The sequence below is a fragment of the Chaetodon auriga genome, chromosome 11 (genome assembly GCF_051107435.1).
Source record: "Chaetodon auriga isolate fChaAug3 chromosome 11, fChaAug3.hap1, whole genome shotgun sequence".
Lineage (NCBI taxonomy): Eukaryota > Metazoa > Chordata > Actinopteri > Chaetodontiformes > Chaetodontidae > Chaetodon > Chaetodon auriga.
Genome location: NC_135084.1, coordinates 16,044,767 through 16,060,846, shown reverse-complemented (window position 1 = coordinate 16,060,846; position 16,080 = coordinate 16,044,767). Strand labels below are relative to the sequence as shown.

At 42.0% G+C, this 16,080-nt stretch overlaps 1 protein-coding gene across 18 annotated transcripts in view; it reads right to left on the bottom strand.

Annotated features, from left to right (window-relative positions):
- Positions 1–16,080, bottom strand: part of kcnma1a (potassium large conductance calcium-activated channel, subfamily M, alpha member 1a) — a 131,880-nt gene that overhangs the window by 18,961 nt on the left and 96,839 nt on the right. For 10 of the 18 annotated variants that reach the window (XM_076743859.1, XM_076743867.1, XM_076743863.1 and 7 more), the window contains 2 exons: positions 5,331–5,424; positions 1,198–1,324 (listed from right to left, as the gene is read on the bottom strand). In XM_076743859.1, coding sequence (XP_076599974.1) covers positions 1,198–1,324; positions 5,331–5,424 — 221 coding nt within the window. Of the gene's footprint in view, positions 1–1,197; positions 1,325–5,330; positions 5,425–9,390; positions 9,472–9,854; positions 9,888–14,014; positions 14,189–16,080 lie in introns of all 18 variants that reach the window. The other 8 variants (XM_076743854.1, XM_076743856.1, XM_076743861.1 and 5 more) reach the window with 4 other exon arrangements.

The following is a 16,080-nucleotide window of genomic DNA, read 5'->3' as shown; positions in this document are numbered from 1 at the left end:
CGCAGCCAGAGACGAGAGGAAGAGACACACAGAGACAAACACACATTTACAGAATAGAAATTAGTGCTGTCATTCAAAGACTGGTTAATGTGCATGAGATAATTCTAGTTCAATCAGTGTTTAAACTGTTATAAACGCACATTAAATAGTTTGTTAACCAAGTATTTAGCCCATCATTAAAGCATTCGACTTACAGGCCTTACTATTTAAACATAACAAAAATTTGGTTAACCACTATTCTGTTTATAAGCAGTTTATTGGATCATCAGAAATAGGAATTTTACGGAACAAAAACAAGAACAAACATGTGGTCTTTTTGTCAACGGGCATCTGATTCAATCAGGCTGAAAACTGCAGTTTGTAAGATTTTAGGCACATACAGTATGTATGAATAGGCCCCTGGCATAAATCAGAGAGGTAAATAAATAAACAAAGCTCCTCTATTGTATGAAGTTCATGTTGAGAAAGAGCAATGCAATGCCCTGCTTTCAAGATCTGTCGCCTGTCACACCACGCTTGATGTGCTTTCGACTGCAAGTTTGGGCGCACGTAAAGAAAACTAAATGCTACTATGACACCAGATGGTTTGGAGCTAAAACTGTGTCTTTGTTTATTAGGAACAAAAGGAAAATCTAAGAGCAACAAAGGAGCACTGCTGCAAATTTGCTCATACTTTTTGTTGAAACATTTTTGTCAAATGCTGATTATTTCCACATCTGGAACATTTTTTGGTGGCTTCACTCACGCAGGATCATCTTTAAAGTCTAAGTTAAACCTTTCAAGAGCAACAGGGTCACTGTTGTACTGGTAAAATAAAGCAACAAATGTACAGTTTAAGCTTAAATGTTCACTGTACATCGGGTGGCTGTGTTTGGGCGGGGTTATCCATGCCCAGACAAATTATGCATAAAACCTAAATGCTTACAAACTGCCTTCTTGCACTGCACCTGAGCAAACCCATGCATGGAGTGTTGAAATGCCGTTCACAGATCCTTGGTGGATATATAAAGAAACAATAAACTCACCTTAACACAACAGAGAGGCAGTGAGAGAAATTTCAATACATATTAGTATGTGATTGTGCTACTACAATATTGAGGGGAAACTTTCACTCCTGAGCATACTTACTTTAGCCTTTCTTTTTTTGTATATTTTATATTATAGGATGGCAGTTACACAGCTCTTCGCACCACTCACCAGGATGACCTTTTCGATGTCCTTTGATGGGCACCAGTGAAACATCCCTGTCGAGTCATACCTCTTCACGTTCATGTCCATGTTCTCGATTTGCTCATTTCCAGGGATTAGAAGGGGGTCATGTCGACTGAGAAAACAGAACATATTCATTGTCAGACCGGCCTTGTCGAAGAATTGTGGCAAAGGACCACCTGCATCTACACCGTCTGTTAATACAACATATTTAAAGTCCATCCCATTCTCAAGGTGTTAAACTCTACTGCACTGCATACTGTAGGTCTCATAACGACCATATTACTCCTCCACTCCTTCTTGTCCTTGATATCAAGTCATCAGAAAACTCAAAGACTCTGGGGCTCGCAGTGGTGCAGAGAACAGCAAGACTTGAGTGCTACTGACTGAATGGCATGACAACACAAGGCCAATTACCAGCTTTTACCCTCTCTTCCACTTCCTGACGCCATGCGGCGCAAATAGTAAAAGCTCCAACAGGCTCACACTTTAAATATTTCAGGAATTTGCCCAATCACATTTTGCTTTCCCAACTGATGGCCATTAATGTTTCAACAGCATGTCACAACCAAACAGGCTAATCCACAGCAGTGGGCTGCTGAGTTTTATCCGGTGTAACACTGACCATGAAAGGGCTCCTGTCAGTCCTGTTATACCGCCTCTCTTGTTCTTGCACTTATTCTACAAGACGTGTTCTCACAGTTCCTCTGAAGGCAATCCAGAAAATTTCACCTAAACTCTGAGTCAGGCCAAAAATGCAAACATTTAGTGCCGTTCCTCAATGAACACTGCTTGTTTAACAGCAATGCAAATGTAATTTATTTACAGTTCAACCCGTCCTCGGTTAAAACAGCGCTGTACAGACTCCAAAAACGGGGAACTGCAGAGACAGACATATGAGTAATATGGGAGAAAACATCTCAAGAATTTGACATACATCTCTCTCAGTATCACTCTCTCCTCTATCAACACTGTCATTCACTGACAAGGCTTTGATGTTGCCTCTTCCTTCAGCCTGCATTTGGGTTGCATACCATCGCAGGAAAAGTAAAAGTTAAAAAAAAAAAAAAAAAAGCTGTCAATTAGCCACCCTCTCTCCCCACCTCTCTTCCCTCTATCAGTTGGTGCAGGTGATAATAACACTGACAGCATTTAGTGTTTTTACACTCAGCCTGAATCTTTCATCCAGAGGCGCGTGTTGCGCCAATCAACTCCACAGAGCCCCCGTCACTTCAATCTGCTCAGCTCAGCTCTGCTCGCCTCCACACAGGGGCTGACTGGCGCATGCAGGCGGGCTGCCGCTCCAGCTCTCTCTGCCAAGACAGCTATCTTTCACAGAGCTGTCAGCGGTGTGACTGGCAGCCTGTCACAGGCTCCACACACCTCCTTCTCCCTCTGCCTTCTCTCTGCCTCCGGTTGAACCTACCACAAGACTCGGGGAGAGCAGACATGACGTCTGAGCCACAGTGCCACGCCCAAGGGATATCAGCTGCGGATGATACTGTGACATCTTCTGCGATTGGATGCATGTTGTCAGTCATGACCCGTCAAAAAGGTTGGTGGGAATGGTGTAAATGCCACGGTGTTAATGCAAACGACACAGCCATAATAAGGGCAGGTCAGCTAGGATGCAAGCTGTGATTAAATGTCACTGTTAGTCTTTACAAAAATGCGCAGATTTTAATTTTAAATACGAATCTGAAATATTTGTTTTTTACATTTAATTGGATCTTTTATTAGAAGTTTCCCGAACAAAAACACATTTCTGAACTGAACGAATTTAAAATACATCGGATTGCAAAGCAAATATTCTCCCTGGGTGAGATACAGTATTTTATCAGATGCACTTTTATATAGGACAGATATTTCCCTTACAGCATGTCTCACTCCAGTGCCTCACCTGCTCTCTCTCGCTCTCTTCCTCCCTCCCTCAGTATATATTTCAAACAGAGTTGAGTTATTCCAGTGTATCACTCTGCAGTCACAAGCTGGGGATGGGCGTGCTCCCCCAATCCCTCTCTGCCAGACTACGGAGGCAGCCTCTTGCTTTGAAAATTTTCCCCATCATGCAAACTGACAAAGGCATGCTTTTCAAAAGCCCACAGCCAATCTGTTGATCATTATTTATTTACAAAGGCCTTCAGGCTGCGAGTCCTGTAAAAACCATACTTGATACGTATGCTCGCTCTCTTGCTAGCTCTCTACTGTGTTTTCCCCCTCCTTGCTTGTAGAATAAAGTATCCCTAAGGCTACCTCAAACAATCACTTTTCATTGTGCATAAAACACACCTTGTAAAGCACAACTGTTTAATATATATGGTATTATATGTTGACGGGGGCAGCTGTGAAAGGGGGGCTGTGGACTGTGATGGGTAATTTGATGTTTTGCTGAGGGCTAAGACTTGGAAAAAAAAAAATCTACACCTATAACAGAGGACCTGTCATCCCAGTACCCAAGAGCCAGCAGAATACAGAAGCACCCCTAAAGCAGAGAAAACTTTGACATCGCTTTGAAGCGTTTTCAAAACTGAGTAAATAACTCGCAAGAATTATTATCACTGTGAGATCAAAGCAAAGATGCATATATTACATGGCAAACAGGGACCATCTCCTAAGCAAAAAGGGAAGAGAAGAAAAGGTTTTGTGCTTTAAGTTAGGCAAACTAAACAGCCTTTTAAACAAGCAGTTAGCTGGAAATGTGCCAGTGTCTTGTTGTTTTTGTAGCAGTTTTCTCCCTCTGAGCGAGGGCATCTGAAATGATGCTCTGTTGCAAACTAGACTGAAGGGTATGACTCTGTGTTGGGCTAATGGTTCGGCAAGTGTGAAGGCTTATTAAGTGCTTGTTTTCTGGAGAACTGAGGGGGAGGCCGACAAGTATTCTGGACAAAATCGCACAGGCATGCCAGTGCAGTAGGAGGAACGCTGCCTCAGGGAAACTAGCAGAACCAACATACAAAGAACTCTACTTGAATGTAAGGACAGTGCGATAATAACCATAAAAATGTATACCAAGTGAAAACTGAGGTAAAAAAGTGAAATGATCAAAATAAAACTATTTTATTTTGTATTTTATATTTGTGTATATTACTCTTATTTGCAGAAATGCAACATTCTGTACATAAAGCAATTTTTTTTTCAATTTGCTTTTAGAGATTTCGATTTTCCATAAAGAAAATATACTTCTTTATGTAGATGCAGGCGTTTCTACTGCAGTGCAGCTTCAGTGTGCAAATACTAACAGTGTCAAGAGTGCGTGGCCAAAACCGGACAGCTCTCTCTTTAGATTTTTCTGTTGTAAAGTCATAAAAGACGGCCATAACACTTACTTTCATTAAGAGTAGGGTTGCGCAGCTATGAGTGTCCCTGTCCTGTCAGATCTTCCCCACTATGCCGTCATGCCGCTGTCCCAATCCGCACGGCTCGGCCTCCCTGTATTTTTCATGCTGTCATGTTGCTAACCCCGCCTCGCAGCCAGAGGAGCACAAAAACCTGCCCCTTTTATCTTTCAAAATCAATTAACAGCAATTTAATTCCACAGGACAGGATAAAAGGAAGGTAATATTTGAATTCATATTTGATTGTGATGATACATCTCACATATGGCCTTAAGTACCAGAAACAGTACTCACAGGGGTTCCCACAATAGAGGAGTAGCCTGAGGGCAAAGTAACCATGCAGGTCCCTCTGATTGGTTGCTGGTGTCATTAGTGCCAGCATTGTTTAAGGAGCACATGTGGACCAGACCGGAGGAGGTGACAGCTGGGACTTTAAAGCCAGAGGAGTTTTCAAACGGCTCCTCACAGCCGCTTTTCATGACAGAAATATTATTTCAGCTCTGTCATTAACAGCTGACAGCATGCCATCCTAAACAGCCAGAGCCTAACAGGGCACTTCTCCTCTCTCTTTCTCTCACAGAGTTTCTTACCTCCTTCTTCTTCCACCCCTAATTTGCCCCCACCCATCCATCCAAACTCCCACCACCTCACCATCAGCAGCATCCGCCTCTGAAGTCATGCACATCCCTCCATCCCTTCCTCCCTCCCTTCCCTTCTTCCCCGCATCTGACTTCCTCTCAATCCCCGTTTGAAGGCTAGAAGGAGAATAAAATCAACGTCTCTTACCTCATCATTTTGGGTGAGCAGTTGGGTGAGTTTCGCATCCCTCCGTTGCGCTGCTTTTTTTTGGGCGAGAGAGTTGATGGATGCTCGTCTTCGACTGCAAACACATGCACAGAATGTCAGAGTAGAGACAGGTGTTTGGGGATGTGTGCTGGACCTGACATGAAAAAAACAATCAATCAATCATTGCAAACAAAAAAACTGAACAGAAGATAAGGAAAATTAATAATTCAGTGTCAAATTGAGAAAATGTAGAGAAAGCATTAGTAACGGGTGGTAAATCAGAGAAAGGCAGGAGAAGACCACGGAGGAAGAGAGCAATTTACGACCTCAAAATGTTACGGAAGGCTCACATCCCAAAACCCCCATATTTTGGCTCCTCTAGGTGCACTTTTATAGGGCCTTCGGTGATACACTACAGCATCTGTTCAGTGCACCCTCTAAACTGTGCAGGTGGTTGGACCTCTAGCAGTCTGCATCAGAGTGACCATGCTTACCTACACCATTAATTGCCATGTGATGGTACAGATTGTCATTGTCAGTGGGGCACGGGCAAAAGCAATGACAATGAGATAAATAAGGGTTATGGAGATGGTTTACATTTTTATTAAAACTATCTGATCCCACCCCATTACTTCAGTTCTAAAGTGCACAATGGTTCTTCTACAGTTCTACCTCCATGCCAGCACTAAACACACATCGCTAAGGACAGGGCACGCTAACAGGGTGTGACTATGAATCAGCAAAGCAGCTACTAAATACACATCGTCCTCCAGCAGAAAAAGATGAGGACTATTCTTAAAAGTTTAAATGAAAATAAATTATTTTTGTAAGATTAATTATAGTCCATTATTGTGGTGACACTTGACACTGAGCCATAGTCATGTTATTTTTAAGAGTATTTTGATCAGGTTTAAGTTCAGCTCCCTGTCAACTATGCTTTCTGTGTTGAGAAACGGCGGGGGGGAGGGGGGGGGGGCACTAGTTTTCAAACTTTGCTTGAGTCCCAGTCAGACGGAGAGGACGACAGAGAGCAGCCAGAGTGAGGCCAGGCCCAGTCGTCTGAAGATTTCAGTCAAGCTAACAGTAGTCTGATCTACACTACTGTCTGTTAGTTTCAAGAGCTTTCAGACAGGCACCCAGATACTCTTATCCACTCTGCACTCTCCCAGCACAAATGCCAAGTGCACCGTCACTTCAAACCCGTATTAGTCCTTTGGTTAGAAATCAATAACACAGCATGATATTAGTGCAAATCAATGTGCACGCTGCATGCCGTGACTATTCCAAGCATGTGGAAATTCATTATTCTCTGAGCACCCATCCTAGGCTGTCAACTAATTCTGCTAATAAAAGATAAGAAATATGACTTTGCCTTCTAATAAAATGTCACTCTCTGACATTTCCTTTATGCAATTGGGCATTCAGAATAGCTAATATCACAAGCACTTTTCCACTTTACTAATAATTCTCTCTCCAATGGACTCTGAAAATACCACATCAGAAAATATGCATTCCTTGCCATATTGTTTGACAGACTCCTCCTGGTTTAAACTTAATTTGTGAACAGGAAAAGCATAACACTTCTCACTTACACCAACAACAATAAAATTAAATGCTTTCCAGCCACTGGGTAATAAAAGCTTTCACGGTAAATGATTAAAAACTTAAATTTCTATTTCAGCTCCCAAAGGTCAGTATCCTGAGGGCTCACAACTCCTGCAACATTTCTCAAAATAAACATTGATCAGCAACTCTTTTGTGCCAATTCTAAACTCATTTTAGCACTCCTCAGTTTGGACACCCCCTCACCCACCCCCCACCCCCAATGTAGACAGTCGCAGCCACTGCAATAGCAGGCAAAGCAGCAGGAGCAACAACAGAAGCAGCTCTAGCAGAGTGAACCATCATGCAACAAACAAGACAAAATGAAGGGACGGGACAGGCGGGGTTACTGGCTGATGCATCCCGCTAAGGGGGCAACCTACAGTGCCTACTGTGACTGAGCAGCATGGCATTACTGGGGTGGTAGCGGTATTTCACCGGCAGACTGCGGGCCCGGTTCAGCCGACTCTCAGCCAGGGATCTGGCCACCACTTCTCCAGGACCTGAGATACTGAGGCGCAGTTTCGAGGGGTCAGGCCTAGGCCCAGGCCCCGGCCCCATGGGAAGCAGACTTCCTTTACGGTTATTAACAAGGGGGATGTTGATTGTGCCCGGGTTGACCAGGGGGTCCTGGTTGGGGTGCAGAGTGTTGGGAAGGAACGCATTTGAGGTGATGGAGGTGGAGGTGAAGCCGGTGGTTTTAACAGATCGGTTTTGAAAAGACGGTTTAACTTCATCCATTACTGTCAAACAATGGAGAATAAAAAGTGTGAGAAAGCCTGTGCTCATAAATGAGTTAGCAATTAAACTATAGTGTTAAACTGCAGAAAATTAACTAGAGTCATTTATTTATTTGTCATGTTTGTTTTAAATTATAGAACTGTTTTATTAGAGGACAGGGGAAATGTATTAAAATTCATCATTTCACTGCAGGACATTAACAAGGCAATAGGTACATAAGAATCAGATTCAACAACTTCAAATAAATATGTGATACTTATTAAACTGTATAAGAATAAACACTTGTTTCTGAGAAAAAGATTGCAATTTCCATCATTTCAGTTTTGATTAAGTATTTTCTGAAAGCCAAAAATTCATGCCATAAAAGCAGGAATCATTTATCATTTCTCTAAAACTGGTGTTGAAACTGAACATCTCTTATCTGCTTCAAGTGGAGCGTTCATTTACTTTGCATTCGTGACAAACATGAATTAGTAAGAAGTCTCCGAGTTTTATTTCTCAGATGCGCTACACTTTGTGGTAGAACAAAGCAGAGACACGGCTTGGCTAAAGCCAGTCAAATCCAATCAGATATGGTGTCAGTTCAAGCATAATGTGCTGCACACTACTTTCATTTCAACAAATATAAAACGATAACTAATAATTTATAATATTACTAATTCAAAAACTTTTAGCATTAAACATTTAAAAGGATTCTTTTTGGATTGTGTGTAGAAATGTGGTTTAATTGCATTATAGACGCAGTCATTCTGCTCTCAATGGAACATTTACATGCTGACTCTCACTGTAACCCTGACAGTATGTCCAGTGACAATCTGCTGTGTCTAATATGAGAACAAATATATGTGCATGTAGAAACACACGTACACCTGATGTTCATCCACCAAACACACACGCACGCACGCACACACACACGCACACTTGGATGGTGGCTGCAGAGTCGACCCATATGTTTGTATGCATTGAAGGGGTTGTAAAGTTGAATGGGAGAGGAGGAGCCCTTTTCCTCTCTTTGGTAGAAGGGTGGTTGGTTGGTTGTTTGGAGGAGAGAGCATGCTTGGGTGGCCCTGGGCGATAAACAGACGTTTATCCCGGCCGTCAGCTGCCTCCTTGATTTACGGGGCGCCACCGATAGCTCCTGGATTCATCTGGCCCTTGTCAAACACGTGCAGCGTTACAGAGCGCTCAACCGCCCTGGCAGGTCCACTGTGCATCCTGAACAACCCAGACGGCAACTGTCCCTTCCTGAAATGCTAATCACATGATGGTACTGTCCTGCATGCAAGCCTTATCAGATCGCCGTGACCCAATGTAAACTGGATGGTGAGGCAGAGGAATAACAACTAAAAATGTTTACTTTTGTATGTGAGTTAAGCTGGCTTTGCCTCTACAGTGTTTGCCGCATGAGCAAGCTTTGTTCTTCATCTGCATTGCAACTGCATGAAAAAGCCTTTTACGCCATGCATTGTTGTTTTGCTACTGTTAAATTCAAAGTTACATTGATATTATGACTGCTGCAATTCAGTGCAGCTCTGCTAAGCGGCAAAGAGGAAACAGAAAGTCTTCAACATCATTGTCCTTAATAAGAACAAATACATTAAATAAAAATATACATATGAAATGTTAGAGGGGATGAATATCATTTCAGAACTAAAATTTATTCTTAACCAGTGGAGTAAAAAGTAATGCATTTAACAATTATTTGCCAGAGATTTACCTAAATTGCAATCAGCTTTGAATCGAACACCAGCCTCTTTTTGACTTCCACTGTTCCCTGGTGTTGTAGCGCCATCTGCTGCTACATGCAGCACAATACAAAAAGAATAATTCATGGAAGTACATGATATTATCAAACACAAAATAATTTATGTTCAGTTGCTACAAATATCAGGAATTAATTACTTTAATTTCCTGTCAATATATGTTGAATTATCTGATGAGAAATAACTTAAACAGCCTGTCTGAGTTAAACATGATATGTAACATTGGTTAAACTGTGAGCTTACTTTGTCTCTGTATAAGACACAAGACAACATGAGTATATTCTAAAGGGATAAGGAACAACAAAGCAAATACTAAAGCAAAGCATCAGTACCATTTATGTTACATGACATAGAGAGGGGTCTAGAGTCTAAACACAGAGCTGGAGCAGAATGGAGAAGGACAGAGAAACACACTTACGTGATCTGACATATCCATTATACTTATATTTGGCTGAGGAGAATGCAAAGACAAGTGGCAGGTCACACAGAGGGAGAAAGGATGTAATGAAACAGACACATTAGGAAATAGAGACATCAACATAAGAGCGGTGGATGGATATCAAATCAAATGTAACTATGATGAAGTACCATCTGTGAAGGGCGTGAGGGCAGAAACCCAAAATAAAATGTATAAATAATTCAAATCAGGAAAAAAAAACCTAATGGTGGTGATGATTAAAGTATGGCACAAAGAAGGCAGACAGGTGAATGAAATGAACTGTCCATTCTCAGAGTGAGCCATGCTTTGAGAAAAGTGTGCTAAACCTGTAATGAGACGTAATGACAGTCTAATGGCTGATTGTATTCAATTTTTCAAAAGGGCTAAATTTGAGGTTAAACATTTTCAGTGCTAGATTACACAATGTAACGTCTCTCATTTAATAACGCATTAAATGCTTTGACTTTTTACACTTAGACATAAATGTGATGAACACTGTGAGGTCTGTAGACAGAACAAATAAAGCCACCATGGGAAACAAAGGCAACAGCTACATACTTGAGTGCATGTAGACGTCCACAACACAGACAGCAGACACTCACTACCCAAAACAGCCACGTTGATAGAGCACAAATGTAAAGAGACTTCTTCTTTACATGCAGGCCAGATCTCTTGCACGAACACAAATTTCAATTTCAAACATGGACACTAGAAAGCTCCTTAAAAATGGTTGACCAAGTCTTCACCAATGCCGGTAGAATTAATTATCTGGTAAATGCAGTTTATGACCTTGACTGAGGAGCTACTGCAGACTGGTTCTGATAGAAGTAGCGGTACAGTGGGCACTTGAACTGAGCTCTGAGCTGCTGACACTCCCCACTCTTTCCTAGAGTCTCTTCCAGCAGTAAAGGTCACAGTGAGGGCCCAGGGCTGGCCTATGACACAGATCCTCAAACAGGGACCCACAGTGGCCCTGGCATCTGTCTCTAGCAATCTGCCCGCACCACAGAGGCAGCAGACTAACTGGCTAGCATCTGGGGCGTAGTGAGGCGGCGTAGGACAGAGGGTTGGGGGGCGGGGGGTGGGTGGGGGGACACCAAGCCTGCCTGGTGGACAGGAGCTGTCAGGGCAAGTTTGGTGACGGACCAGCAGGGCTGGGAAAATGAAAATGCAAACATAATTTCCGTGTCAGGATAGATAAGGTCCCCAGCAATGAGATGCAGATGCACACACATGCACACACAGAGATACAATTGTATGTCGTTCCACACACAAAGATGCGCACATGCACGCACACACACAGCCCAGAAGGCCGTAGACTAGCCGAAAGCATCTCCAGAGCCCCTGGGTCTCCACCCCTTGTCCATAGCCCAGCTTTGTAGTAGCTTCAGCCTCTCCATTATATAAAAGCTGTCACGTCTCTAGCTTCTCTCACAGAGGGAAGCTGGCCGACTGTGATGATGGTCAGGTCACAGAGAAAGACCATACGAAACTAACATGCACACCAGAAACACTAAACTTCTGAATCAGCTGAACAACTCAGACTAACTTGAGGGATTTTTAAACTTAAATTGTTGAAGAATCAGTATGCACAACCACACAAGGGGGAACTATACTTTTGTACCCTTCCACATCTACATACTGTGAACTACTAATCACAAGCAGCAGAAACTGCTCGCCTTTGCGCTCTTCTGTCCATTTTTTTCACCCCTTCATCTGCAGAAGCTTTCCCCTCTAACTCGAGCTCGTATCTCATCTTATTTTCTCTCCAATAATTCATGGTCTGAACAAACTGCAGAGTTTCTATATGTATGATCTCTAGTAACAGAAGACTGTCCAACATTGTCTCTCAGTGCGGGGTTTATCTATTTCAACAAACATCATATTCATTATTACACCCCTTGAATCAGTGCATATTAAAAAATAGCTATGAATTAAATATTGGGTGTCACTTTATATTAAGGTCCACATATTCAGCATTAGCTAGTTGCTTATTAGCATGCATATTAGTGACAATATTGGCTCTTTATTAGTCATTATAAAGCCTCAAGAATAAGGCATTAATAAGCGACTTAGAATAAAGAGGCAATATTCTTCTAATATGCATGCAATGAAATAATGCAAGAAGTGGGCCTTAACATAAAGTGTCACCATGTATTGTAACATTAAAGTCCATAGAGCAACACAGAGGTTTACGTCATCCTTAAAGAGGTGTGTCTGTGTCATGCTGTCTATTTGTGTGGTCTGAATGTGACTTGCATCAGAACACAGGGTGCATTAAATGAAAGAGCGCTATCCAAGGAATCAATTATCCCAGTACTCGCCCTAAAAAAATCTGGTTCAGATGTACAAGCGCATGAAGTCATCATGGATAAAGACATCTTATCCTCTCAGTCTGGTGGAAAAAAGATGGGAAACGGGGAGAGGAAATCCAACAATCCCTGACTGACAAAGCCCAATGCACTCCTTCACTAAACTCACTTTGTTCAGACAAAGTCTGAGTTAAAAAGGGAAAGAAATCTAAGACAGAGGAGGCTTTCCTGAAATCCTACAGGGGGTTGAGGGAGAAGTGAGATCAGTAACCATGTAATGGCCAGTAATTGGTACCGAGGGATATCAGCGCAGGCCGAAACTACAAGAGGCCAAGCCAAACTCATCATGGCATGTTTGACACTAATCTAGGCTGAGTCGGCAGACGGTGGGAGAATGTTGAGAAGGAAATCAGATCTGTATGTCTGAACCCAGTGCTTTGATAGCTAGTCCTACTGCTGCCATGTCTAATTGACAGACAATTTAGCATTTCCCATCCACTCAAAAGGAAAATTGAAAGGAAGGGGATCTTCCAGGAGCTTTTGTCCTCCTACCTTTTCTTCATCAAGCCAACATCACTATTTTGTAGATCTCATGTTGTGTTTTTCTTTCTCTCCTATTCTCTTTTCTCAATACCTATTTTCTTGTCCTCTTTCCTGCTATACAAAAACCTCTCCGTAGCCTTTTTTTTTATTTTTCTTCTTCTACCCCATAATTCTCCTCCAGTCTCTCAGTGTATGTCGTAGACTGTTTAAGACTGCAAGACATACGCTATTAAAGACAACTGCGATAGAAGATTGAGTTTGTAAAATAAAATGTATAATTTCAGACTTTTTGTTCAGAAAAAGTCTTTAATTGTGTGGAAAAAAATATTGTCTTCAATAATTTCCTAAAAGAGTGAAAGGCCATTTCAGCTGCTTGAGATATTAATAGTACTTACTTACTTTCCTGAACTAGTGTCACCAATAAAAACATGTTTTAATTTCTGTGCACTGCTCCTCATTTATCACGCTTGGCAAGACTGTTAGAAATCCTCAAAGCACCATTTCAGATGTGATTTTCTCTTATCTTCCGCATTAAAGTGAAACTGAAAACTGCACAGGTGTTCAGTAAGGTTAAGTCAAAGGTTAAAAAAAAAAAAAAAAAAGTGAAACAAAGGCAAAGCTGCTTCAACTGAAAAGCTTACAAACTGAAAACAGTGTTAACTCGGAGGCTTGTAGCAGCCTTCAAAGTAAAGAGATATGACATAATTTGACAAACATTATCATTAAATTGCAGCAAAAAAAAAACCTTCAGAATACAACAATATGTTCCATTTTTGTATATACACACATCTTACCTTAAACAGTTCAAAACACATCAAATCCAATAGTGATATTATCACACAACTGCATGACTGATGCAGCATGCGGTAGCCACATGTCTAACACCTACAGTACTGTACAGTACAGCAGCACCACAGAGCCACACCACCACTTACCCACCAGACATATTACACTCATGAAAAATGATAACTAAACAATACTGATGAAAATTCAACTGGAAAATAAAAGAAAATGAGATCAAGAGATAAAAATAACATGGTAGACAGAGAGACAGATAGATAGATAGAATAAATCGCGTAAAGAGTAAAAACTGTCCAGAAACAAATACAAATAATAAATTCACAGAAGCCACAACTACACAAACTATGGAATCACATTTAACAGATCACAGCACGTGGACAACAGTACAGACGCGCACGTACACATACAGTACCTCTGCATGGTACAAAACACGGAGCACACACCACAGACACGTAACAGCATGTGTTGGGCGGTGTAACTTACAGGCACGTAAAGTGGTTGCGCAATCATGAACAGAGACAGAGGAAAGTGGGTAGGCCCTCTGAAGGGTGTCCATGTTACTATGTACACTGCCTGACATGCAAGAGCAGTCTTGCTCTGAACGGCCGCAATCAAAACAACATGCCAGTTTCATTCGTTTGTAGACGGACATCTTGGCTACAGTCATGTTTTGGGATGAGAGGAGAGGAAAAGCAGCAGGTTAATGGCAAAAGGAGAAATATTCATCCAGGGGGAAGTCGGAAGGTAACTTCATCAGAAAGTGCAAGCCTTAGACACCTGCTTCCACAGACTTGAGCCCCAAGATTAAATAAACACACTCGAAACGGCGAGATTTCATTACATTTCCAATTAATTTCTTGCTTTTTTTTTTATTCTTGTCACATAAATTATAAGTAAAATTTGGACACACTATAACATTATCAAAAGTAGCATTCAAGAATATAATAATCATGTGCCAGCGCCTTATTTCTCGTCCCGAGAGGTCAAGCTGTGTGCTAAGGCTGTAACAGGTCAAAAGGCAAAACCATAACAGTGGGGAAGAGGGGTGAGGAGAAAGGGGAGAGGGAGGGAGGCATTCAGGGAAGAGAGGCATGAGCAATGTCTTCAGCAGCAAACCTCATACAATGTTTCATACATTTGTACATCCTCTATCCATGTGGCTAAAGGAGTGGATCACGTACCTGTATCCCATCATGCAGCTGTAGCGGCTCTCTCCATGGCATCACACTATTCTACTCGTCTAGACTGGCCAATTCATGCTACGTGTATTCAAACCTACAGTTTCACTGCTCCGCTCCCCAGGGGACGCTTCACTCCGATGTGTGCATTAACAGTGTGTCTGGACAAAGAACGCGTGTCATTTTTCTGTGATTGAGTCAATTTGGAAGGAGGCTTGCATCGTCGTTTACAGGGACTGACAATACAACATCACATGGTCTGGTATGACCAGCGGCTCGTGGTGACTAATGATGTTAATGACTATACCTTTCTCTACTTACACCACTGTTACCATCATCCTTCAGCTGTCATTTTGTAATTTCAATTTGTCAAGAAGCAGAAACTATGTTGAATCTTTATTTCTGATGATGGCTGATGATTTTTAATTGTCTCCGCTCTTTACAATAAGTAGAGGAATTGAGCATCTCCCTAAATTCACTCTCATTGTATAAAATTAATGGGAAAATGCATTTCACTATTACATTTTAGCATGTGGGGCCTGCATCAGGATCAACACCAATGCCATGTTGAATCAAAGTATCTCATTCATGTTTCTTTTCAATTCCATAAAAAAAAAAAATGCTACTTGGAGACGAGGTGCTCTTGTTCAAGTAGTGTTACACAACAAAAAAAACTCCTTAACTATTTGTCAGCCTGCAGCCAAGCTACAGTCAGCTTTCTGTCTATGTGATGTGTGTGTGTGACAGACTGTGTGTGAAGCTCTGAACCCCCGAGGGAAGCAGGAGTGAAAGTCCCCAGAGTAGCACATCTAGATTGCTGTGACTCTGAGCAGAAACAGTCCCTGGTCCCCGTTCCCTCATTGCTAAGGTGCAAACAGACAGCAGACTTATACTGTCTGGCACCTTTGCAGAGACCCTTTCAGCATCTTCGACTCTGAGTCACATCGGAAAGTAAGCTCTTGAATGAAGTACTATATTTCAGCTTCTGGCCAAGAAAAGAATGGGAAACGCAGATCATAACCTATGGGATGAAGGCATCAGGGACTGTTGTATCCTGCGGCATGCACACGTGCCTTATGAGCATGTAATAAGCATGCAGAAAATGTCGTTTTGGCCTCAGCAACAAGGGGAGTTACAGAGATAACTGTTCACAGTATTGAAACAGTTCTGAGAGCATGGCAGACAAGTGCAGCGAGGCTATAACTGCATGCTGATGCTGCTTTACTTCAGAGTTTCGCCTGGGCATCCGGACAACAGTGTATGTATGTTACAATGTACATTATTGACACATGGAAGGGGAGTCATGGAAAACACAAGACACACACACACACACACACACACACACACACACACACAGACACACACACACAC